Source organism: Papilio xuthus, unplaced genomic scaffold (assembly GCF_000836235.2).
Source record: "Papilio xuthus unplaced genomic scaffold, Pxut_1.1 DF827679.1, whole genome shotgun sequence".
Taxonomy (NCBI): Eukaryota; Metazoa; Arthropoda; class Insecta; order Lepidoptera; family Papilionidae; genus Papilio; species Papilio xuthus.
Window position 1 is genome coordinate 5,368,738 of NW_013530970.1, and position 27,539 is coordinate 5,396,276.

Genomic DNA, 27,539 nt, shown 5'->3' on the forward strand with positions numbered 1-27,539 from the left:
CTAAAATCACTGTTCTCTTATATCTCTAATCAATATTCTTAAATAACAGTTTGTGGGAAGGAGTATTTGTTAAATAAAACATAATTCTCTTTTGTTATATTTTATTGAGGCCTACATCTAGAAGCACATTCTGTGCGGGTACTGGCTGGAGCGCAGCCCGAACGCCGACCTGAGGTATCCGCGCAGCAGCTTCTTGTCAGCCCTCAAACCGATTGCCTTGATGACTGCTTCGTCAACCGACTTCTGGTCAGCTTTCCTCTGCTCCGATGGAACGTATTTCTGAAACATGACACAAATACATTAATAAGATGAAATTAACTTAGTTGAACAGAAATTTGTCAAGATTTACACTGATTAAAAGTTAATTTAAATAGGAGGTTTCAATGACATATCCAAGATATTTATTTTACCATAAATTCAAATACATACGTTTCCACAGCCAAAAAAACATGTATAAAACATATACATCTCTATGTTCTTGAAATACATAACATTTTTATACCAATGTGGATACACAAGTCTATTTTTATAGTTGCCTTGCACTTTACATACAACATTACTATTACTGCTTACCTCCTTTTTGCTCGCGAATATGTCCTCTCCCTCCTTGCGCTTAACGCTGCGCTTAGTGCTCTTCTTGTTCTTCTTGAAGTAATCATCGTCAAGGTGAGCGGGCAACTTGAAGTCACCCAGGTCCACCTTCGTGGAAGTGCTGATCACATAGCGCTGAGGGATGCGACGCAGCGGACACGAGTTGAACTGGAAATTACAATATTTTGATTAACCATAATGAAAATCATTTATTTTTTACAACTAAAGTTGAATCTGGACAAACTAGAGTCCAAGGGATTGCGATATTTTATTACACGTTTCTCGCTTATGGAGGTTGTCTATTGAGGCTAGACAATAACTCTCTTATAAAGGTTTTTTGGTTATTCAGTAATTTGACTGCATAAAGGGTTCGGAAGTTGAAGTTTTTTTTTATAAGACCAAACAACTATAGCCTCTTGATTTCTTTTTTGCAAATTTTCTTTATGCTAAATAACATTAATGAGTTCCTTTTTTTGAAGTTGAAGTTTGCAGACATTCAGTGCGTAATTTTTTTTAAGTTTACGTCATATAAAATCGTAATGAAACATGAGGAAATACTAACAGCAAAAGGTCCAGTCACGAGCAGCAGGCCGCTAGGCAGCACGCCGACGAGTACGACGCGCTTACCCGCATGCCGACCAGCCAGCAAAATGCACACTGTACCGACCGTTAGGTTCGGCCTGGTCCGGCGCACATGTTTGCTGAACGTCTTATGGTGAGAGCGAGTGGTGATCCTGTAGTCATATAAAATGATGAAAGATGTAAAAGTAAGGCTTTCAAACATCTTGGTGGCTCGTAATTATAGTTGGCAAAATGATTGTAACTGCCCATACCTGAGACTTCTCAAATAAAGCTTGGCCATACTTGCTTAGTCCGGTTTATGTATTTTACATTAATCATAGAATTAATTAGGGGTGACTAGTCCATAGTCAAACATGCTGGCCAAGTGCGGGTCAGTTGACTACATATATATCTTTGAATTTCTATGAAATACTCATGAGTGGTATTACAGTGAGCATGTATCCATTTAAAAAATTGTTAAATACAAATTCTATTTAATATCAAATCTGGTGAAGGTTTAATTATTATAGTAAATATGTCACAAAACTTAATTTATTATAGTTGCTTTTTTTAAGTATCATTACTACTAATAAAAGAATTTACAGTTTGTGTTTTCATTGATTTTATAACCTTGTTCACTAATTGTGACAGTTTTGTTTGTTTATCAATATCAATCTTTTCTACTACAAAGCAATACAAAAAATCTGAATAAAAATTATACTAACTTGTCTTGAGTGGGGTAGAATGATTTTCTGCGGCGCAGAAGAACTGTACGAGTCCCACCATTCTTCTCACCCCCTATTTGCTTAACCACCACTGTGGGCTTCTTAGGCTTTTCTGCCTTTGGGTTTTTCTTGCCAATGAACTTGTACTTGGCCTGGAATCGACGATATATTCGTAAAATAATATAATAAACACTATTTATTAAATATAATAAAGTTATGTTAATACACACCTTCTTGTGGAACATTTTAGTCTTGGAAAAACGAACAACCCCATTGCCCAAATTATAATTCCTCGGTACGCCGAATTTAGGCTTCTTCGCGACCTTGCCAACAGGCGCTGCAGGCGCCTTGGCCACCTCTTTGGGCTTCGGTGGAGCCATTTGATCTGCACATAAGACAAACAACCTCAAATATCACAACACCCGAGTTCATAAGATAGGTTACTAATTTTCTTATCATTGTTTCAGAAACAAGTTGAACATCCACTTTCGAAAGAATATGTGATTTACTCTGTCGCAATAACATCAAAAATATAAATAACTATTTGCACTGAATCAATACGATCACATAGTCGAACGTCAACTTTAGATACAATAATATTTATAAAAACAATAAATTAACGAGAAATATGGTATCCTATCACTTGTTGATGAAACAAACTTTTTATTTTAAACGTTTATTGCAATAACTTTACTTATTTCAAGTCAATTCCTTTGGATTTATTTATAACCAAAACAACACCAACTCACATTAGAACCGGGATCAAGAAAAAGAATTTGACACAGATGTCAATCTCTATGGTTAAGTTGTGATGCCATCAATAAAAATTTAATAAGGAAAAATGGCAGAATCTTTACAAAAAATAATTATCTTAATTCAAAGATGGTTTTTCTCAGACTTTTCTTCCCAATGATTCTAAACATCGATAAGTTTAGAACGATTTAGATATGATTATCACTTACATTAGAATGACGAGCTAATGTAAATGAAAACTATGGAAAGATAGGCAATTTAGCTAACGTTTGTTATGTTTTATGCATAGGCTAGTCGAAATGCACGGAAACCAAATATTTGATATCTTTTTCCCGATTCAAACACATTCAATTGAATAAAGTGGGACAAACTTCCTAATGGTTTTATCTATGGTGTTTAGTGTTGCCTGATTTTACAAACGAAAACAATAAGTGTCAATGTCACATTGATTTGAAGTGGTGAATGTCAGCTTACGAAATTGACGTCAATGTCAATCACAATCAGTTTGAAAAAATGGCTTCTTTGAGGAGCCCGTCTTCACCGTCCGACGGATATAAAAGGTTTAGTGATGATTTCGCAAACACCAGCATCAACAATTACGGCTCAAACGTCACAAGTAAAGGAGAAGCTATTTTTTTTCTAAGCACAGTAGCCGCAAGATATATGTACGCTTTTGTTTTTAACAATACATTTTGTAATGCATTTAACATTTTGTTTAATTTTCACCTGTAATTTCCGTAGTAGCATCCGTATACCGAATAAAATCAATATCTGTCGTAATCTAAAACCTTAAAAGGTTCAGTGACGCAGTGATGAGTCATAAGCGCCTTTAACATCAACCTATGTAATATACTAAACTAAACAATAAATTGAACAACTCGACCTAATTCTTTGAGTACCGTTAGATCTGTCAATCAGCGATCTGCATGATCATAATCTTTGGCTTTGCATGCTGCTAAAATTAGTATTTGCACTTATTTATACCTCTATAACATGTATAGATTAAAATTTACTTTTTTCTACTTAAATCTGCTTGTAGCCGGCGTCGTATGGATTGATGTAGGTCAGGACTTCTGTACATTGCTTCAGCTGATTTATTGCTCGTTTTTTTTTTAACAAAAACAATTCTAATTTGTTTCAAAGTTATTATGGTAAATAATGTCATTACAATCTAACTAATTTCTTTTAATTTACTGTAGCAAAGTATTTAATAAATTAAACATATGTCCTTATATTTATGTATCTTACCTATGTATGTGTTCATTCAGTGTAACATATAATATAGGTTTTGCCAATCGGTCTGGTCCATTATCAATTTAATCATTGGCACTATTGATAAGAGATAAGTTAGCAGGGGTGATCAATCTTTCTTAGTTATTTATTTGAGTATACCAATGTCTGTTATGTTATTTTAATTGTGTAATTTGCAGGAAAAATTATCTTTTATCAGTTTCAGAAAATAGCTATAATTATAAATTATTTCAATTTGCAACCCATGGTTAATCTCATTACAATATCTATCAAGTTGTATTTATTTGCTTTCTACACACAATAAATTAAAATAACATAAGATGTATGTTTTTAAACTTAATAAATTAATATGATAAATAACATTCCAATACCATACCATAGCTTTGATAAAATTTTCTTAAAAAAAACTGATTGAAAATAATCTTCAAAGAAGTTTTTTATCTATTATTTTTCCCGTACTTTATGTTCCAGCATGTATATGTATAAATCAATATAGCTTCATATATCTTATCAGTGACAGTATACTGGTGTTTTCCGAGTTCTGTAGTATCTCAAAGAATTTATAATCATTTTAATGTTTATATGAAAATGTACAACTTTGTTGCACATTCAAATAAAGTTTTGGATTATTTTAGAGATCAATGGTATCAAGTGAAATCATGTAAGTTTTATACATTTTAAAGCTTATAAGTTATTTTCCTATTTACCTAAGCATATTTGCTGTAAGATGTTGGGTGTTTTGTTCATAGTAGTTAGTAAATTAGGTCAAATATGTATATAATAAAAATCAAATCTTTTTTCCAGATCCTTCATTTAATTTGTTTTTTATTCTTTATGGTGTCTTTGTAAATGATAATGCCAGTAATATTCTAATACAATTAACTTTAAATTTAGAACACTTTTTAGGTATATGTGTTGAATAGTGTACCAACATTTGAATAAACAAAGAGCTCCATGTGTAATTTTCTGTTATCTGATGAAATGCATTTATAATAAGAACAATGTAAGGTTAGATCTCACGGCAACACGCAGACATATTCATATACTAAACTTTTGCCTTTATGATAGATTATAACTATATATAAGTCATTATCCACAGTGGTTAATGACGAATGAGGTGGTTTATATTTTTATAAATTGCAAAATTTAGACAGACCTCTTTCTAACATCTCTTAAATTTCTATTTGATCACCTCGTTTCTAAACAATTGTAGACATGTAGAATGGACAATAGAATTTAGACAGTCTATGGTCGTTATTTTTTTTTGTAGTAAAAGGTGGAGAGATTAAATGGTTTAGGGTTTTTTCAAGACAACAAAAAATTTGTCGCCATATAGGTCGTGATATGTCAGTGAGAAATTTGCAAGTCAACGAGATTCTTATTGTTTTAGTGTACGAATACCTTGCATGCTTAGTGTGCAACACGAACGGTTATTGAATTTAAAATTAAATCATTTGAAAGCAACAATCAAGGTTACGATCCACGACAGTTGTGTAAAATGTAAATGCGGGCTGTAATCTTGAAATTATTACCTAGTTTGTAGCCTTCCATTGGCATCTTTTTCTGAAACCCTTTTTTTAATTACTATAAATTTTAATTCTTTCAACAAAATTGTAAAAATTATTATTAATAAACATTTGAGGTTAATTATTTGGTAGATCGATACTACGCATAGAAATCGTACAGATAAAAAATTTCTGCAAATTAAGTTACTCGACCTAGTTTAACTTTTATTAGATGTTATCAAAAGATTTATTGAATACATAATTGATAGTAATCAGATAGTAAATTACGTCATTATACAATTTTTTTAACGAAAGGCTCTTTTATAAATTATACATTTAAGGTATAAAATATTTCATCTGTTTGTCCTTAATCCTATATGTTTATGTTATCTATATATTAATTTTTTTTATATATCCACGCGGGCGACAGCTAGTTTTATCTAAATTAAAGTTCGAAAGATGGCGCGAATGTTGACACTGCAAATATGATTAATTTTGCATGATTGCATTCAATTATAAATATTAAAATTGCAAATATACTGTGAATACAAATATATTAATCAATCGAAACTTTAGCATATTCCCGAAGTTGTTACACCTTAAGAAATTGTTGCAGGAAAATGTTCGTATTTCCGCAATTCGTTGTCATGCTTTTTAATACTCATGAGTCATGAGTCACGTTTAGTTTTGGTCAATACATCAACTTCAAACCTGACTGATTTGTGATTATGTAGCGTGAACAACTTATTGTTTACAGGCGTGCTGAATTATTGTGTTAAATCGTCGCACGCAAGTCACACGAATCGGTTACGGCTTCGACTTAAATATATTTAAAAACTAATACGAAGCTTACATTTAATTGTTATGGTCACGTTAACTTCCTTGAAACCTTGCAGATTATAATTTTTTCTTTGTATAACAGCAGAATCGTATGAAAGTAAACTTTGAATTGATTTAATAATAGATTATCTTCTTATACCTTATAGAATTACCTTATTAGTTCTCTTTTAGCCTTTTATTTTGTGCTAATGACTAGTTAAAAAAAGTTTTCACGTTAATTTCAAATGTATAGTTCGATAAAAATTCAGCATTAAAAAAAGCTTTCATCCTCATTAGCCTTGCCATTGTAAAATTGATCGCAATCTTTGAGTTAATAATGTTGTCATCACTGACATAGAAACTGGAGGGAACAATTAGAACGTGATGAAATTCTTCCCGCCAAAATTGTATTTTGTAGTCCACTTTGACGTTACCAGTTCGCAAATTGGAACTCGCAATTTATGAAATTGCCGCAACGACATCTGGCAAAGCAAATACATGATGTTATATAATTCAGTGCACTTCAAATTCATTCATTTTAGTTGATGAGATTTGATGAAATATGTCTAAAGATAATATTTTTTACTATGTAATTAAAATATTTACGTGCTTATTTGAATAAACAAATGCGAACTATTGTCCTCAATAAAGTCAACAGCTTATAAAAGAGCGAAGCCAATTAAAATGATGTCTCGGGTAATAAAGCCCCGGCGACATGCGACCGGCGACTGCCACAAATGAAACCAGAAGCCCTATCAAAATATTCGTATTTCCTCCGACAGCACAAATACGATCAATAACGTTGTACAGAAATTTTGCAGTAACGAATTTAGTAGGCGCCTTAACATAAATTTTACTATCCTAAACTTCTACTATTTAAGAGCCATTTGCATTTGGTTCTATTTATCTTAGACAAAATTTGTTTACAAGTATTTTACTGTAACCTAATCAGTGTTCTACGATTGTAAGTTTGTGCAATAAATGGATAATTAAAATCATAGGGGCATAGTGATAACAGTATCACGTAAACAAAACAGTTATTAAGTTTAATAGCGTATAATTAATTTGCTATTAAAATAATGACGTATTTAGTCTCCTTTTTTTGAGGTTTAGGTTTGAAGCATCAACTCACGGCGTCAAGATACGTTTTGCCGTAGATATGTTTTGCCGTACAAGCAATATTATCATAAAAATGGCCTAAAATATGATGACATACTTTAGAGATTTTATTAAAAAATCGATAGTTTCGTCTGAATTTCGTAGCTACCAACCTTGACTTAATTTACGGAGGTAGAAAAATGCAAAGTGACAAACAGTTCAAATGTTTACAGAGTTGATAAAATCTATAGCCACTTGTAACTAAACAAACGGTACGGTTGGCAAATTCAATATAATGGATTCGTTTAATATTTTTAATGGCTGGATTAGAAATAAATAGTCCGATTGAAATGAATATGACTGGGAATTTTCATTTTCAAACGAACAGACGAATTGCCGGAAATTAAATAGTCTACGAAGATTATTATCCATGGGTTTGTGAGACCAAAATCTCCGTTTAATTTTGTCATCTCTGTGTTCGCAAAAATGACGATATGTTTTGTACGAAAATTTTTAATAATTCAATTTGGAAATTCAATTTGTAGACCTCAATCGTTTCAACGGATAGCATGAACAGGCGTTTATCTTCTCTAAAAGTGACAATCTTAAAAGAGAAGGGTTGTGCTTATTCAAATAAAATTATATGTTTTAAGTCTTTACGTGATCTAGCAAAGTTTAATGTTCAGTTTTTGCGGACCGTACGTCGTATCTATTGCAGTATTCGCGGGAATATCTCGATCGTGTGACGCTTATGTTCCCGTGTGTAGACGTGTTTTATATTAAATTAATTATTAATTATACGTTATTTTACCTGTTGAAGTAAGTTATGATGCGACGTTTCGATAAACTCTTGGATTCAGTGAAAAATGCAGTACCGCGAAGAGTTTATTCTACCTTTACAGATTTTATTGGTGATTTTAATGTTATATTATCTTATTTAATTTGCCTTTAGTTAGAATTTTCCAGAATAAGCGCAGATCTCATATTAACATAACAATATTGGATATTTGTGACTTTAAAATAGCGTGTACTCGCGACTAAAAGTGAACTTGAAGTCCGATTTTAATACTTCAACTTTAACTATTGCTATCTTGTTCTAACATCTTTGGTTAGAAAGAGAACAAGTACAATATATTCGATGTTTGTTATAAGACACACGGGCGGGCACAGATGGCGCTGGCGAGGCGGGCTCACTGGACATGGGCAGCCGGTCTTCGCTGCACACCGGTCTACAGATGTCAGAGGACGAGCACTGGGAGATGAACTACCATGAGGCTGCCATATATTTAGAGGTTAGATTTAAAACTATAACGGGCTATGGACGCAAAGAGGTTCTATTGGGCCCTTGAAGACCTCACTTTGAAGATGGATAAATGGTGAACGCTGGCAATTTATAAAAGTAATATTTAATTGCTTACACTGTGATTAATGTCCAGCGCCCCAGTTATAGCACCTTAGTCTTATTTTGTGAATAAATTCGATCGAAATATAAGAGTCTTCACCAATTTTCTTAATCCCAAATGGACGGCCACTTGCAAATTCATAGAAAATGAGATATATACTATGTTTTTTTTTCAGGAAGGCTTAAACAACGAGAAATTCGATTCTCACCCGTCAAGTCCTGAGGAGTTACCGGCGTACCTGCGCGTACACAATCCTTGGTACCATGGCCTAGATCTCCTTGCTTCCCTTGTGCTCATCCTGCTGGCATTCACTGAGGACCCAGCGGTGCCAGCCTTTGAGGTAACGTCCAACTGTACCCAATATTTGATCCTTTCCATCGATTAGATTTTATTTGAAATAAAATATGGCAAACAAGTAAGCAGCCACCTGAACTTTGTATGAAAAATGTAGGTACTACAAAAATAATAAGATATTTATTTGAATTTATTACGTACTTTTTATTGCTTAAATTCAAACAATAATCAATAGTCAGTCAATAATTATTAATATCAAATAATGTTGGTTAATATTTCAGTTACCAGTATGGGCGCACGGTACCATAGAGCTATTGGCTCTGACTATAATCGGAGTGGAACTGCACCTTAAACTGAAATGGATAGGCTGGAGCACTATTCTCAAACACAAAAGAACTATGATTAAGGTAAGAAAATCTATTACATTGATTTGGGCATCCTGCTGCCAAGCAATATTTTTTATGTAGTGCTTCACGAAGTTATCCAAATAGCGAAAATCAAATAGGCACAAAACACTATGTCATATAGCCTGTCCATTTATAGAAGTCAGTGATTTTTGCCTGAGTGTTATTTTAGCAGTGTTTTGTCTTGTCTCTTTTCTTCATTAGGCCTAAGAAGAGATGGATTGATATCCTTACTGAAGCGTATTAACTTACATATATTTGTCCCTTTCTCACATACGTCTTTGTTCTTTCCAGGGTATAACTTTACTAATAATGGTGTTAGAAGCGGTAGTAGTTGTATGCAGACAGTCGTCTCACTTCCGCGTGACGCGCGCGCTACGACCTATCTTCCTGGTGGACACGCGGCATTGCGGCGGCGTGAGACGGTTCATCCGTCAGATACTTCAATCATTGCCACCTATTTTGGATATGTTAGGTGAGTTTTACAATGTCGCGGACGAAAGCGCAAGCGTGCCCGTGGCGTCGCCATGATGCGTAGGAGGCACAGAGGGGCTTAGTGGGTATGCTTCCCATCCGAAAGAGAATCCCACATAACTACCGCGTCTTCCCGGGGCGCGGAGAATGCATAAAGCATACCCCTCTGAAAAGAGGTAAGTTTTACAAAATAATTTTACAAGGTTGTGGAAATTTTACAACACGAAGTTTTACAATATGCAGTTTTGCAATCACGGCAGTGACTGTAGTTGTAACAAATTGTTTAAACCTTTTTTTTTAATTCCAGGTCTTCTAATGTTCTTCGTGGCGACGTATTCGTTGCTAGGATTCTATTTGTTCTCAGAACACATTGATAATGGTCACTTCAAGACCATCAGCGACTCTTTTGTCAGTATGTTCGTTCTACTTACAACCGCCAAGTAAGTAACCGAAAACAAAGTTATTTGGAAATTCTATGAATTTATACATAGATTATATTATATTTTACTTTTTAGTTTCCCAGATGTAATGATGCCTTCATACGCTAAATCCAAGTGGTACGCTGTCTTCTTTATCCTATATATTATCACAGTACTTTACGTGCTTATGAATTTGGTAAGTATCAGGCGGAAAATAACCTAAAGATTCCTCCTATTTTAAAGATTATGAAGTAATAAACCGTTTTATTGTATGTTTCTAGATGTTAGCTGTTGTATACGAGACGTTCACGCGTATAGAACGCGAGAAATGTCGGGCGTTGTTGTTGCACAGACGCGTGGCGGCACGTCGCGCTTTCCGATTGTTGGTTTCCCGCCGCGCGCCGCGTGCTGTACGCCTGCGACATTTCGCCGGACTTATACGACATTATGCGCCACATTATAGTAAGAACACTATACGTAATTGTTAGGAAGAAAATCCAACACTATGCCGGTGTGGCACAACACTAGACTTACTAAAATGTTGACGTTTACGTCCCCTCACTAATCATTCTGACACATGACGTAGCAACGAAAGCGCGCCATTCGCGACAAAGGATTTTAACTAATAATGTCTAAAAACCCCGGGTCTTCAAAAAGCCACTCTTAGTTTATAGTATATTTTGTTCCAAATTGCAACCATAGACAAATTGTACATACACTTTACAATATCTTTACACTTTATTTGACCTAAGCAGTTGACCGCGACTTTGTCCGTGCGGAATTAAAAAAAATCTAGTAATAATGACCGCCTATGTCACTCAGTGATAGTGTTGCTTTTCTATAGTGAAAGATTTTTTTAATTAGGTAAGTAGTTTGGGAGTCTATCCAATGCAAATAAACAAAGAAAAAGTGAATTATAATAGCCACGTATCGAAATTAACCCGTTTACTTAATTTGATGTAATTTTGCAGGTGGTCTGGACGTGTACCTGATGTTCAAGCAGCTGAACCAGTCTGGGTCCGGGGGCTTGTCTCGTGCGGAGTTCGCGAACGTGTACGAGGTGTTCGCGCTGCGGTGGGCGCCGCAGTCAGGCCGCGCGCCCTGGTACTCTGCCTCTGCACTCGAGCCGCTAGGCCGCGCCGCTGCTGCAGCAGTACGGTGGCCATACTTTGAATATCTTATATGTAAGTATTTTTTTTAATAATTTGTACATTGTTCATAAGATCGAGTTCCTTTCAGTCGTAAGTAAATTCCAATATATACCACAGTCTTGAATAAGTTCGAGTTCTTATCATAATCTTATTTTACTTATTACTAATATTATAAATGCGAATGTTTGGATGGATGGATGTTTGTTACAGTTTATATCCCAAAAGGTTGCATGGATTTTAGTAAAATTTGGCATACATGTAGAACATAGTCTGAAATAATACATAGGCTATTAATTACGTTTTCTTAAATCTAGCGCAGACGGAGTTGGGCTAGTCTGAAATATATTTGGATTTGGAAAAAGTTTGTACGTGTGTTTTTTTAGACGCGTTGATAATCGGCAACGGCGTGTCTTTGGTGCTGCGCGTGTGCGAGGCGGCGGGAGACCTGCAGGACAGCGCGCGTCTGCTCTGCGCCTCCTGGGACACCTGGCTCTTCCTCACATGTATACATTCATACATACACATTATATTTCAGCTATTAATAATTAGGTCTAACAATTTTTAACGTGTTAAGAATATGAAATTTATGGCAAGTTATTCGAAAAGTGTGTTTATTTTAGTTAGGTGTTTAGAATGGTAAGATGTGATTTATTGTGGTTCCTCGTGCAGTGTTCCTAGTGGAGGCGTGCCTGCGCATGATGGCGAGCGGGCTGGCCGCGTACCTGGAGAGCGGCTGGAACGTGTTCGACCTGAGCGTGACGCTGCTCGCCCTTATGGGCGCGGTGCTGCTCAGTATCGCGCCTAAACTATTCATTGTTGTTATATTCAGACCTTTACGGTGAGTATTCATTGGTAATTCATTCATTTAGTAGTAAATATTTCTATTAATTGTGTTTTAGATGTGCGTTACCTAAAATAAATCCCGGATTGATACCTTCATACGTTGCTCAGAAAAAGGGTCTCGACAGACTGACGGACAGACAAAATGGTCCTATAAGGGTTCCGTTTTTTTCCTTTTGAGGTACGGAACCCTTAAAACAGTTATATCAATATGTTTATTTCTCCAAGTCTAAAAGAATATTTTTGAAACTATTTTATAGCATGTTTTGACATATTGACTGTAAGTAACTATAAGTATAAGTGACTATAAGTAAAATTCAAATGCAGTGGCACTTAAGTTGGCACATCAAAAACAAGGGCATTCCTTTGTCCGACGTGCCAACTCAAGCTCCGAGTAATATCAATGTTTGTCTAGCTTGATGCGTCTCTACAAGCTGAAGAAGCGTTACCGTGACGTGTTCGGTACACTGGTGTTGTTGTCCCCGCTGATGTCATCTGCTGGTTGTGTCATGCTCGTCATGTACTACTTCTTTGCGATCGTCGGCATGGAGCTCTTCGCTGGATACGACCTTAAGAACTGCTGCGTGTATGTATTTATTTCATTTACTTATATATTTGTATTATTCCCTTTACTATTTATCTAATCTCATAGCGCCAATAGCCTAACGGATAATCATGTGGTCGAGAGTTCGAATCCTGCCATTCGACTATTGCAGTCTTTCCCAAAGTGAGCGATAACGCCCCCTTGTGGGCGCTGCAGGTCTCAAGTTGCGGGTTATAGTAAAAGTTTCCTTTAGAATTCTCCGTTAATATAGGTACATATACTAGACCGACAGACGTTGTCCCGTCTACACGTCTTTAATTTGAATAAATTAATATGAAGTTAATATTTGATGAAAATTGTGAATCTAAAGCATTCCCAGATCCCCCCTTGAACACACACACAAAATTTCATCAAAATCGGACCAGTCGTTTGAGAGAAGTTCAGTGACATACACACATACACACACACACACACAAGAATTATATATATAAAGATAGGTCACAATAATTAATTTAATTTGAAGTTATAGTGGTTTTTAAATATGTGAAAATATGGGGGCGCTAAAAAAATATTCTCAAAGTTGGCAGTAGACAAAACAAGTTTGCGAACCACTGGACTATTGTCTGACTATTGACTACAGCTTACTTGGTACAAGAAATCTTAGTAAATTTAACAAGAATCTACTCTAATTCAATTCCCTGTATCACTTTATGCTTTACCACACGTAAGAGCGCACTTTCATGCGATATCTGGTCGTCCGGGACAGCTGTCAGCTTGACAGTTCTCGCATGCAAGTTACCGACGAATGAAACCGCGCCTTAATATTGTGTTCGGCGAACCTTGTGTGATGTTCCGAGCCGACAAGATATTTGATATCACCTATACATCTTACTTAGTTTAGGTAGATAGGATGGTATTAGAAGGCATCTCTACAACGGCTGTATAAATTTCGCTGATATTTGCCATAGATGTTGAACAGTAAAGACATATAGGCTTCTTGTTTTTTTTTTAATTACAAGCGAACGGACTCGTGGGTAATAGCTATTTATTTACATGATTACTTGAACTGATATATAAACACTCACGTATATACGTCCGGTGGCGGCACCGACTAGTTTATATATCAGTTTAGTATAATGTCTCACGAAAGTTTGAATATTTTAATGAGTACTTGAAGTTGTTTTTGTTTTGTTCAACGAATTATATTATATTTTACAGTAACACAACAGTGGAGGACTTCTATAAGTACTCGGAGAACAGTTCGACAGCGCTTGGTTACTATTACTTGAACAACTTCGAGAACATTCTGACGAGCGGCGTGTCGCTGTTCGAGCTGACGGTGGTCAACAACTGGTTCATACTGATGAACGCGTACGCCACAGTCGCCGGACAGTTCAGCAGACTGTACTTTATGGTATATTATAGTAGTTTTTTTTTTATATTATAAGATGGCAAACGAGCGAGCCACCTGAAATCACTGATATAGCGAAGTGACCGTTGCCCATAGACATACCCAAATGCATATGCGTTGCCTACCTTTCATCGACGGTGGAGAGGATGAACAGAAAGAAAATATTTTCCCTTTCCATGCATCCTCTCATCCGGAAAGTCCACTTCCACTTCCCATCCTTTTCTTTAAAGATAAAGGGTGGGTAGGGAAAGAGGACTAAATAAGGCCTCCGGGACGCACACTCATCAGACGAAACGCGGAATTGCTTTTTGTTTTCAGATATCTTTTCGGATCTTAAGTTCGCGCGAGTGCGCTATACAATTTTAGGTGTAAGGTAAGATGCAGGGAGAGAGCACTGCAAAGCGCCGATGTTCTTGAGCGGCCAAGATATTTGAATACATCTATAACCTTCGTTTCTTTTTTTTTGAAGGTACCTTCAAAACGCTTGAATGTAGGTAGGCATGTAGAACATAGTCTGAAAGAACATATAGGCTATACTAATTAAGTTTTTTTCTTTATTCGTCGCGGACGACAGCTAGTTATACTATGTCTGTATAAAAATATATGGAGGTTTTAACAATTATTGTTTTTTGTTTTGTGTTATTTATGTGCTTAATTAATTGTTGTTTTTTTCTCAGGTATTTTATTTGTTTACAATGGTTGTGCTGACAATCGTGGTGGCGAGCGTGTTGGAAGCCTTCAGATTTAGGATACAGTACAAACGTAGTACTACTAAAAGAGATGGTACGTAAAATAAAATTATTAATTTTAATTAATAAAAAACATTCGATACATCGTAATTTTTTCTAAAATAGTTCAGTAGATTTTTTTTAATTAGTTGTTCGTCACACTGGACACCATTGAATTAACGTTTGATGCAGATTTACTCACTAACTGTGAGTTTCTGAGACAGAAATCTCCGTTTTGTCAAATATAATGACAGGGATGACGATATGTTTACAAAGAGATTTAGTTTTCAGAAACTCACAGTAAAAAGTTCAATAGCAACTATTGAGCGATTTTAGTGTGCATTTTTTAAATTAGCTTTAATATTTTTAACAAATTTCAACTACACACTTCATATTTTAATGGAATTTTATATTACTATTAATTATAGAGGAGAAATTACTCCACGAAGAAGTCCATACAAACTGGGAGGAGGCGCAGCGGCTCGGTGTCAGCGGGGACTTGGCTGATGAGTTGAGACCGTTCTTACCTCCAGGAGTAAGTTAAAACATAATATATATATATATATATATATATATATATATGTATATTTTATACTATTTGGGTTCAAATAAAGCGTACGTGTTCCTATTTTTTACAATTTTGTATTTTTTTTTAATAGAGCGTTTAGAGCGTCGGTGGCTCAGGGGTCAAGCACTTGACTTGCAATCTGCAGGTCCTGGGTTCTAATCCCGCCATAGATTATTGTGTTTTTCGATTTCCGATTTACATATGTACATTTATCCGACGTTCTTACGGTGAAGGAAAACATCGTGATGCTGCACATATCTGAGAAGAAATTCAAAGATATGTGTGAAGTCAATCAACCCGCACTTGGCCAGCGTGGTTGACTATAGCCTAGTCACCCCTAAGTTAGGGTAGGCTCCGAGCCCCTCGGTGGGGACTTATAGCTGATGATAAAATGAAATAAATTTGTTTTTAATATGTAATTATTTTTGTAGGTGGACGTAACATTTATCGGTTCCCGGCCGCGTACGAAAGAAGTTCTCCAACGACGTATGTACCAAGCTGATATACTGAAGTGGTTGTCAGAGGAAGATGAAAGCGAAGGTAAAAATATTTTTTTAGCAAAGGTGGCAACTGAGGTAACGGCCACTTGAATTTGCCAAAATACCGTTATCCATAGACATCCGAATTTGTTGATGCGATGCTTAATTTTAATCGACAGTGTAGGGGACACCACAGAATGGATATTTCTTCTTCCATATTTGCCAAAAAATTCAATATTCTTACCCTGAATTTTGTGATACCAAAATCTCTGTATAAAACATATTGTTATTTTTTTTACGTTTTCACAAGACAAAAATAGCAATACATTTTAACGGGGATTTGTGACTCAGAAACCCACAGTTAATCGTTAAAGGATATGGTTAGATGTCATAATTGGTGTGTCATTTTTACCCTTAACTGTAATTGTTTGTATAATTTCCAGACTTGCCTCCATCAACAACGGTGACATCCAGTGAGGACCCGCTGGCGCCGCCTCTCATCCAGCAGCCTGATGGCGACAACCATCAGATAAGGCCCGGCTACCAATTGTAGGACATGCTTCTAATTGCCTTACGGAACAGACTTCTCCCTCTTTGGGAAGCTTACAAGACTTTATGATATGATGATGGTGACGTGATTAGTGAAAGTGACAAGTGATTTTTTTTTACATTTAGTTTGCCGTGACTCAATAGGAATACAGGTATGTATATTGAAACTTTGAGGTTATGTTTCCATATAACTATGGATGTTTGTTTTTTTTTCGAATGTCAAACATATGTTTTGTGCATGTTTGACATATACTACTTAAAAAAAACACAGTTAATATATTAAATAATTAATTTATTAATGAAATGGTAATTTAATCAAGAAACAATCTTTATTTATTCTTTTGTATGGATTATGATAAAAATATTTATGTTATAGAAATAAAATGCAAATTCGTCTTATATATAAAATTCTCTTGTCACAATTTTCGTTCCCACACTCCTCCGAAACGGCTTGACCGATTCTCATGAAATTTTGTTAGCATATTGTGTAGTTCTGAGAATCAGGCAAGATCTATTTATAATCCCGCGCGAACGGAGTCGCGGGCGACAGCTAGTGATGTATAAATATTAGTTAAAAGTTATTAGTAGCGGATATTGTATTTCTGGTTGAAGGACATTTTATCTTAACCCACTGATTAGTCACAAATTTAGACATTTAACCATTGGTTTCAGAGTCCAAAATCTCTGTATAAAACATATCATCCCTGTCTTAACTTTGACAAAATAGAGATAGACAATATGTTTAAACGGGGATTTCGGTCTCAGAAATTCACAGTAAATTATATAAAGTCCGACAAACTTATTGACTAGGGCGCTACTATAATAATGCAGTTTACTTTGAATTATGTCCACTAAGTGATATAAGTTTGTCAATAAACTTTTTGACAGCAGTAATACTTGTATTGACATACTTTATCATCCCTTAAATATTCTTTGAAAACACAAAGACAATGTGTCAATAAGAAATGACCTAAAGGTCTATGTTACCGGGTCATAAAATTAAAAAAAAAATGTGTCAATGTCATGTGTCACTCAAGTCAAAACAAGCTGTTTTTTTGTAGAACTCACTAAAACGTAGATAGTAATTAAAAGAGGCAATTAATAACACTCATAATGCTTTAGGCTTAGCTAAATTATAATAACTAACAGAGATGGCGAACCGATGACGCGACTAAATATTTTGGGCATGTCAATTTCGCAAAATAGATTAGGCACCACAAAAAGTGTGTGTAGGTATAATATGAGGAGCGAACACGAGTCATTCCTACGCTACGAAATGTTCCTAATAATCACAAAGTTAAAAAAATTTCATGGAATTTCTATAAACTAATTGAGCAATTCTTTAGAAAAATGTCATATTGATATATAAAGGTTCGCTATCTCTGAACTTTTAACATCTGTGATAGAAGTATATAAAAGCAAGGCTTGATCAAATTGTTTTATTTTAAAAATTAATTTACATGAGATTTTAGTCACCTTTTAAATTGAGATTATGGTTTAATTGTATTGTAAATGGGTACATTTTTTAGTGAAATTTTCTTTACTTAATTTTACGTTTTATTATTTTTAATGCAATAATGAAACGATTATAAAAGATTTTTTGCTACTAATTAAAACCAATGATATTAACACCAATATTAGGTATAGAATCTTATAATTTAGATATAACATGTAAAATATTGATTTAATTGAATTAAAGGTAAACCATAGCCTTTTTAGAGTAACTACATGGTATATGACTCATTTGATGTAGATGATAAATATAGACAAAGAAAAGTGTTATTTCAATTAGAAAGAATTGAATTTGATGTAGCTTTTTATGTTGGCACCACTGATCTCTATTAAAACAAACTGGATTGATCGCTGTCTGAGATTTTGCTGCTTTTGAATGTTTCCTTCGGCATTGGCTAATACTGAGAATCAATTGAGCACAAAATGTTACAGCTTATAGCCTATCCAGTAGTATATAGGGGTCAAAGGTAGCGACATTTTTAACCAACTTCAAAAAAAGAACATTCTCAAGTCTCTATGTTTTTTATTGACTGGAAAGAACAAATTGTTATTTTTTTAAAGTGTTTAACCAAGCTTAAAACTCATTTCCTGTACTATAGAAGCTTGGTAAATAGGAATTTATATTTTCCTATTCTGAAATATAGTAAAAAAATTACTTTATTAATTGATTAATGAAAAAAAAATTGTATGAACTTGATCTAATGTAAAATATGGTCATGTAAATAGATCGATATTATGTATATTGTAGTCTTAGGGATAGATGAATGGTGCTTATGCTTATATAGTGAACTTGCCAGGTTAAAAAAATAACAATAATTCAATGTTAGGCAGTTAACACCAAAATTTACTCAAAAACATTAATTAATTTATCTACAATTATTTAAAATTAAAATGACTATTTTCACAATTTTAGGAATAACAGAGATATTATGTTTGAATTTGTTTAAACCCTTCACTGCCAATTTTTCAAAAATTTTATGGTGTTTCTAAATTCTTTTTTCAAAATTAGATTTTTTTTAAATTAGTGTGTATTACTCTGTAGGTTTCATAATAATATTTTTTTTAGTCTATCCTGTACAAAAGTATATTTTTTATCTCTGTTATTTCAAAGGTATAGATAGAGATGACAATATGTCCAGTTGTATCACCAGTAGGTACTACAATACTGTATGTATATTTTGAGTAAGTTTTCCTTTTTTTTTTTAGTTTTATGATATTTTATTGACCATTACTTACATGTAGTTAGATGCTGGATAAAATGTGTGTTGCCATATAAATATGTAATTAATATAGAAATGAAATTCTTGCAAAATATACGAACTATCATTACATATAGCTATCTCAGATTTTTTCAGAGTAAATGAAAGAGATGACTGTGTTTTTAAATATTTTGTCATTACATTTACTTTTTGTAAAATACAAAAACCACAAATATTTTTTTTCTTTTCTTCTTTGTCGAGCAAAGTAAGAAATTTTGCTATTTTTTTTATTAATTTTGTTACCGATCTCTACTATCACATTCCTTGATCATTCCTTCTTGGCAAGTACAAAATATGGTTTATTTTGCAAGGGTTTCATTTCTAATTTTGATATGTATTGGTAAGAAGAGAAGTGCCTTTAGTCCAATTTGCAGCTCTATATGTGCTTTATTAATTTATATGACGAAAGTTTTGTTGTTAATTTATCGATTTTATTATCATTATTTTTTGAAATTTTTATTTATTTTAATCAAGTTAATTTATCAAACAGTATTACATTCATTTAGGTATTTAAGAAAAATTTATTTACTAATTTTTCGAATTGTAGTATATAACAGCGTCTAAACATTGTGAAGATAATAAATAAAAAGGAAATCAAATTGTGTTTTATTAATACAAAATGTGGGTAGATGTCAAATTTTTGAGACGTCAAAAAATTGATAGGTAGGTAAAAAAAAAACAGAAAATCCACAAATGCATTATTTATTACGTTATTATGCTTATATGTATATTATTATGCTTACATACAACCTGTAAAGCCTACAAGTAAATATTAAAAACCAGTCTAAAAACTTTCCAAATATCCTATTCTAAAAGGAATGCTTTAATAAAATAAATTATTCGAGCCACACAATAAGAATTCCACAACAATAAAAAAATCAAATTTGACGTATCCTAAACGTCAATTTTGACATTTACCTTTTTAATTAGGCAAAAGGAATGTTACAATTCTGCCACTACTTAAAATATGTAAAAAAATGTTAAAGTTGAGTTTTATAATTAATGATGACACCGGGACCACCGACTATAGTGTCAGCGACTTTGTAACCTCTGCTTACAAGTGTAGTTTTCAATGACGTCACTGTAGTCTCTTGTGTGTGAGGTGGTACCAACACAATCGCGTTACTGGAAAATACAAGTTTATTTTCTTTTAACAAACAAATAGTAAATATAAACATACTGCCAGCGAGGCGAGGCGAGTTCCAGGCGTTTGTCAAAAATATGTAAAACCTTCATAGGCATAAAAAGGTATAAAAGAAAAAAAAGATGACAGCTAAGTACGAAAGGATTTTGGGTCACATTTTTGACATTGACAGGGGCGCTAGTGAGTTGTCATAATTTAGTTTGACTTATGCCCACCGGCAGATAACCTTGTCGGTTAAATGACATTTAAATGTGTAAACTTTTTTATCGTCCTACCCTCCACCGCCGGCGCCGGTGAGCTTGCAGGCGAGGCCATGTTCGTGTGCGATGGCGCGGATGGTCTCCAGCGCGGGATGTGACACGCCCAGCGACGCCAGCAGGCAGTGGTTCATCTCCCATAGCTCCTAGTTGTGTAGAAAGAGTATTTTTATATCATAAAGTGGTAAACGAGCATGCGGCCACAGAATTCGCCGTAATAGCGAAGCGACCGCTGCTCAAAGATGCGTTGCCTACCTTTACACGTCGGAGGGGACGCACAAAAAGAGAATATGCGTTCCCATAATATATAATAAGTTCCCATTCATATGCGTCCCCCTCCACAAACCCACATCCTCTCCCCATCCTTATAAGAAAAGGGTGGAATGGGAAAGGAACAAAAATTAGGTCTAAGCTTACCATATACCCTCTGCAGGAGAGAGGTCAAATAATGATGGTATTACTATAACATTTTTATATAATTAATTTTGCTAAATGAATATTGAATAAAATACATACATGCAAATGTTTGTAAGCGGCGTGGACTTCTTCTTCAGATTCCGGTTGAACCAATTTTTGTAGCAGCTGGAACAAAGATTTTAAAGAAACAATTGTCGAGGAATCTAAACTGGCAAACTCAAACAAACAGTCGAACTTCAAGTGATATTTTTTACGTTTTCTCATGTGCAACCGTAATGTCCGGTCAGCATTAGCTGGAATGGTTCTCTCTAGCAGTAAACACAGAAGACACGTGACAAATAAAAAACATCAGAGTTAATAAATGGACTGGCTATAAGACGTAGTACATTGTGCCTATTGGATTTCCACCGTTTTAGTGCTGATAGTAGCGATTTGTAGCGGTGTTGTAGACTTAACTAATATAACTATAGTTATAATAACTGGTATGTAACATCACCAGAGAGCAATGTTAAGAGTGTTTACACCTATGTTCTTGCACTCACCTGTTCAGCGGTAAGAGCAACATTATCCATTGCCTCCATGATATGACCGACTGCAGAGGAATAGCATTGGCGTAGCTCCGCCACAGCCGCAGTCAGCCGGCTTGTCTCACGCGTTACCCCGGAGTCCACCAACAACACGCGCAACTCTGGGCTCGGACGAAGCACTGGCACTTGTCCCTTCTTGAATGATACTAGTGCCCCGAATGTACACGTCGTATTGTCTATGCCTGGGAACGTTATAACTCCGGTAAGCACATCCATTTAGTGATGGCATTGACTAATAAATGGACTGGCTATATAACCTATTATTTTGTGCCTATTTGATTTTCTTCTTAAAATTAATGTCTATTGCAGCGGTCGTCACGCTATTTTGACGAATCCAGCTGGCCGCTTTCATATTTGTCAGCTTGTAATATAAATTACAGCTATGTGAATACAATTATGAAAATAGGCTTAACTTTTAAAAAATATGAAAAATAAATTTCTTTGGAATATTCCATCTAGAGTTTAACCGATGGATAGTTTAAATTATTGGAAAAACAATCTTCTGTGTCTTTAATTACATTCATGAGGTTAGGTTATATCTAAAGGTCCGCGAAAGAAGTACATATTTTTAATAACGAAAAAAAATAAAAACTTACCAGAGGGTGCGCCATGCATGATCCGCTCGCAATTAAACGCCCAACCGGAAACCAATTTTTTCTCATCTTCGCTAAAATCAAGAATCTCGCCGGTGGTCTTCAGCTGCACCAGTTTGACGAACACGCCACAGAGGCATGTCGCAAACGAGGCGGAACTGCCCGTACCAGCACCGACAGTCAAGTCTGTACTCAGTTGTATTGTAAAATCCGTTATATCCAAATTGGTTGTACCAAAAATTCCTATTAAAGCATACAAAAGTGCTCTTAAAGAATTTTTCTGGGTATCTTTGAGTTCTTCGAAGTTCGGACGGATGCGGCAAAGTAGGTTATTTATTTTATTTATATAATCTTCGTGGTCCACCCTAACAGGTTCGCCGGGGAAAATTTCCGCGATTGGTTTTAAAGGCAATAACTCGTCTAAATCGATGTTTGGAAATATGACATGGACTACGGGACACCCTGTAGGCTCTTGTTGCTGAAAATGTTAATATTATTATTTTATTAAGAACTAGTGGTGGCCCGACTTTGTCAACGCAGAATTTAATATACCCGCGTGCATTAGCTACCCTCCTAGTCCCGTCAAAATCGGTCAAGCCGTTCCGGATGTAACCCGAAACAAACGCGGCCTTACGGACATACAGACTTTATGTACTTCAACTAAATATTAACTTGAACTGTGTCAAATGTCGTGTAAATAAATAAAATTAAATATACAGCGAAACATTTTTTTTAATTTGAAATCAACGGAAAATTAAAAAAATAATGCAAATTTATAGTACCGTTATATCCTAACATCACATCACTGATTCATCAATTAACAAAGTGTTAACCTTGTATTTCTAGTACTAAGCAATATTTTATTTTCTTTAACTATTAACCACATACAAACATCTCTATTATATAATCTATTGTTATCTCATAATCTGCATAATAAAGAAGGTCAAATAAAAAGTTAAACAGCACAGCGTGTTTCATTCAAAAGAAATCTAAAAAAAATATTTACCCTGAGGACAACAGAAGATCTCACTCCCAAACTTACTGCCAAAGCTGTTTTTCCATACATCACAGAATGTTCACCATGTAGGATTATTTTTCCTGGAGCTGACACTTCTAGAATTTCCATTTTTACGGGCAGGTTTTTTTTTTATCACACTCACAAATAACTTGACCGGGTACTAAAGGTTAAAGAAAACCACAGAGTCTATAATAATTCTATTATAATATACTAAACAGTTTTTACGACTGTTGTTTCCACTGTTCCACTGTTAGCGTCTTCTGTGTGAACGCGTGTATCGTCTTCAACTCCTCTTGCAGTACTGAGTTTACCAGCCTGCGGAACAAATAACGGTTATTTTTTTTATTGTCGGAGGTAATTTTCTTTCAGCCAGTAATAGTATTATTTCTATGCAACCAGTTACACTTAAACTTAAAGAAATTATTATCTAATGTTGCGATCAAATTAAAAATGTAAAAATGAGTATGAAGGTTTTAGCAAATTTTATTTTGAATTACGTATTGTATAGACATGTGTACGAGTTGAAGTTAAATGGCAATAACTCGGGTTGTTGATAAAAAAACAATTTGTTGTGCATTTGTATTATAGCAACAAAAGTAACTCACTTTACCGGATGTACATATTTTAAGACATAAAAGAGTATGCGGACGACGTTTAAAACATATATTTGTCCATTAACATAACAATACAGAGCTGTTTATGTTGTACAAAATTGTTAAAAGTTTAGGAAAAAATGTATATTAATTCGTAAACGAGATCCATGACAGATATTGATTACAATTAGTTAAAAGATCACTAGAGCAAAATAGTGAATGGATATATGATTAATTATCATAGTTAAAAAAATCTTAAGCTACAGTCAAATAAATGTATTTATTTTTAAATAGAAAGAGAAAAATATACTAAAATCATAATGGGCGTCGCTAATGAAGGTCAGGGAAGGTCAGCTGACTTCCTAACCTAGAAAATCGAAAAAGATAAATAAACTACTACGAAATACTAATATTACTGCATCCCCTGTATATTCCTGTATAGATAACGTAAAAACAACTAGTCTGAATTTTATTAAGGAATTTAACACGTGTTATACGTTCTTTATAGAATAAAAAATATATTACTATCCCCCAAATCTAGATCGTAGATAGGCTCACGATGCCCTTAAAAATAATAAAGCAACCTAATATGATTGAAAAGATTACTTCCGTAGGAACGCACACTGATTTGCATTAAAAAAGATAAATTAACATCTCAATATAAAATCACACAATACCACATAGAAAAGTACGCACATTTACAAATCCTATTTATTCAATATCTTCATTATAATACGACCTCGATTTTTTCCGAAACGCGAACACAGACTTCCTATAAATTGAAGCTACGTTCGATACGTGTTTCACGCATGCGTATTGAACAGAAAAAAGACAGTAACCACACGAACTGCGCACTGCACTGCGCCTCAGATCATGTGGCATTTTTAGCACTTGTATATTAATCTATTCCATATTATTATGAAGGTTGATATCGCAACTTCGTTAATTAAGACGTAGATTATAAGTTCATATAATCGAAATAAATATATAACCTAAAAGTCATTCTTGTCTCTTAAACCACTTTTTCAATACGCTACTACACGTACACGACTCCTCTACCTTTGTTAGTCGAAGTCTCATAAAATTTGTAACTTTTTTCATAGTAAGCGAATTATATTTAAGATTGTATTTACCGTTATTAAAAAAAAAGAAAAATTACCTATGACGCGCAAGTAAGGGCTTCCCTTGGAACTTGTCAGACACAATGACAGCTGAGAATTTGGCGCCACAGCCGTCGCTCTCGTCTGTTACTTCCTGTCAATAAATTAAAAAAATATAGTGACTTAACACACTCCATGACACAATGGTTTTTTTTGAATAAAAGTGAATTCAATGGCATTGAAAGTGTTAAAATTTTAACTTTGATACATCACAGAAGTTATTTACAATTTCGTTTAATAAATAAGACGAAAATCTCTTCTTTCCTCTTTTTTTCAAGATTGATTAATTTGCGAGTGCTATTTTAAATTAGCAGGGTTATTTTTATTACCATTCTTTTCGTTATGCATACTATTTATTTCGTAATATTATATGTAAGTTAGCGCTGGCATTATGTAGGAAAGAAGAAAAAAGTCATAATTGAAATTTGATCATTTTATTACAGCAAATCAAAATAGACAAATACATATTTTGTATACAATTATTTCTGTTTCACTTTATGTGGGAACGGCACACATTTTGGTAAAATTAATTGTTGATAATTGAAATACAGAAAGAATAATAAAAAGTGTGAACACGAATATACAGATATTAATAATGGATAAAGATCTGGAAACATCAAAGGAGGTTTTACATATATCAGGCATATTGTAAGAAATACCATACCTACAAGAGAAAAGAAAAAGTAATGACTTACAATTTTTAAAAACATTGAATCTTTACTTTTATCTTTTTGTATCGTTTTATAAACTTTATTCGCATTTATAAATGTAAATAGACCTGACGTATTATTCGCCATTTTCAATGCTATACTGTAAACGGAAATATAAATTAATGTTGTTGCTATAAAAGGCAATAGAAGTCCATCTTTCATTAATAACGGTAGCATACTAAAATTGGACACTAACAAAAACCAAAAGCACATAAACGGATCCTCCGAAAAATGTAAAGCTACAGGAATTGCAACTAATAAAATAGTCTTCTCATGAACTTGGAACGAAAATAAAAAGAAGGCTAATGATACATTAATAAGGGATAAAATGAATTTCTTTTTATTAATCCTAACAAACAAGTCTAAACAAGAAGGCATCGCAGCTAGAGTTGTTGTGAACAGACATAGTTTTGCCATCATTTCATTTGTATAAATTGATTTTAACTTAATAAATACATTAATAAAACACCACACATTCGAAACTTTGTCTTCAAAAACTCCACGTTTTAGTGGAAACATTCTATAAATAACATGGGACACAGTATCCCATGAACTCAGAAATGGATAGTAAATCATTCCAAAACTACAAATTACTACAACTGCCAATTTGTTAAAGTTACCGATAACACTAAAGATTCTTATCTTAGGTCCAACAGTTATAAAACATTTTCTTAAAAGATAAAAGAAAAATGGCAGAGAATGATACAATTCCATTTGTTTATAATTGATTGCCATCATAAAGAATATGGAAGCTAAAACATCACTTTCTATAGCCAAAATACAAAATATTGCCACCAAAAACAATCCCAAAGATACACAATTGTATTGAAAATGTCCATGATCTATTAATATTAACCCTGGATATAACAAGAGTATAGTAGTAGCTATATCTACCCGTTTAAATACATTTTTATCCCCTTTAACCTTAACTCTATCTGCCTCTATACATAGACAAAATGCAGCTGGTACATAAATATATAAATCACTGAAAAACACAGTCCATCTCATGAATTCTTTATGATTCTCATTCTCGTAGCCTCTTGAGGCGAATAATCGCACGGATTCCGGGTCCAACCATTCCGCAATATAAGCAATAAATAACATATGATACGCCGTCAACGGAGGGTAGTCTAACCCCCAATATTCCAAATCGTTATGAGTCGTGTTTATATACCACTTCGTTAGTGGCGTGTGCAATGTTATCTCCTGCCAATGTCTTTGAGCTTCAAAATCACCGTACATTGGCGGAGATTTATAGCCGGAATATGGATACGCGGCGACACACCATCGAACCACCAAAGCGAAAAGTATACCCGGTAATAAAAAATCTTTAGAAAGTCTAAACCCATCTGTATTCTTCCTCATCGCGTCCACAATAATATGGCACTACACAATTTAAAAACACGTACGCTTAAGCATTAAAATAATCTTTATCGCGGAGATCTTTCATTGATGTTTTGACAGTTGGTGCTCTTTGGTTTGTACTTACAACGTGAACGGCTTCCAACTCCTTGACCAATTTCTCTTTAATGTATGCCTCAGTGTACACCATATTTTACGTTTTACTGATAAATATTTTTCAAAAAAGAAAAATTTCAATTACCTTTAGTTAAATAAACGAAATATGTACTTTGTACAAAGGAGTTCTTCACTTCTTGACATCTGAAATTTGCGGAAGTTGGAGGTTAACTTTACAGACACAGATAAAATTTCTTAGAATTT

The 27,539-nt window shown here is 34.2% G+C and overlaps 3 protein-coding genes across 10 annotated transcripts; 1 reads left to right on the top strand and 2 right to left on the bottom strand.

Annotated features, from left to right (window-relative positions):
• Positions 1–84: 84 nt before the first annotated feature.
• Positions 85–2,657, bottom strand: RpL6 (ribosomal protein L6). 2 transcript variants are annotated; one of them, XM_013312184.1, is made up of 6 exons: positions 2,572–2,657; positions 2,108–2,262; positions 1,878–2,029; positions 1,154–1,325; positions 574–759; positions 85–279 (listed from the first exon to the last, which is right to left on the bottom strand). In XM_013312184.1, the coding sequence occupies exons 2-6, from the start codon at positions 2,255–2,257 to the stop codon at positions 118–120; spliced, it is 822 nt and encodes a 273-aa protein (XP_013167638.1). In that variant the 5' UTR covers positions 2,258–2,262; positions 2,572–2,657; the 3' UTR covers positions 85–117.
• Positions 1,347–27,501, bottom strand: Mk (mevalonate kinase). Of its 2 annotated transcripts, XM_013312182.1 has the most exons (10): positions 27,421–27,501; positions 25,107–25,201; positions 23,343–23,669; positions 22,340–22,814; positions 21,699–21,925; positions 21,256–21,321; positions 20,758–20,885; positions 20,311–20,463; positions 14,402–14,409; positions 1,347–1,358 (listed from the first exon to the last, which is right to left on the bottom strand). In XM_013312182.1, exons 3-8 carry the CDS (start codon positions 23,460–23,462, stop codon positions 20,319–20,321), a joined length of 1,161 nt encoding a protein of 386 aa, XP_013167636.1. In that variant the 5' UTR covers positions 23,463–23,669; positions 25,107–25,201; positions 27,421–27,501; the 3' UTR covers positions 1,347–1,358; positions 14,402–14,409; positions 20,311–20,318.
• LOC106117757 (two pore calcium channel protein 2) lies at positions 3,144–16,871 on the top strand. Of its 6 annotated transcripts, none has more exons than XM_013312172.1 (17): positions 3,144–3,246; positions 8,456–8,595; positions 8,882–9,046; positions 9,282–9,407; positions 9,699–9,879; positions 10,186–10,318; positions 10,394–10,493; positions 10,579–10,759; positions 11,269–11,481; positions 11,832–11,951; positions 12,118–12,286; positions 12,704–12,874; positions 14,051–14,246; positions 14,921–15,026; positions 15,400–15,506; positions 15,971–16,079; positions 16,462–16,871. In XM_013312172.1, exons 1-17 carry the CDS (start codon positions 3,144–3,146, stop codon positions 16,569–16,571), a joined length of 2,430 nt encoding a protein of 809 aa, XP_013167626.1. In that variant the 3' UTR covers positions 16,572–16,871. The 6 variants fall into 6 exon arrangements, with proteins under 6 accessions (XP_013167626.1, XP_013167629.1, XP_013167630.1 ...); XM_013312175.1 differs by having other exon boundaries at positions 8,474–8,595; XM_013312176.1 differs by lacking the exon at positions 3,144–3,246 and adding an exon at positions 4,420–4,542.
• Positions 27,502–27,539: the final 38 nt, after the last annotated feature.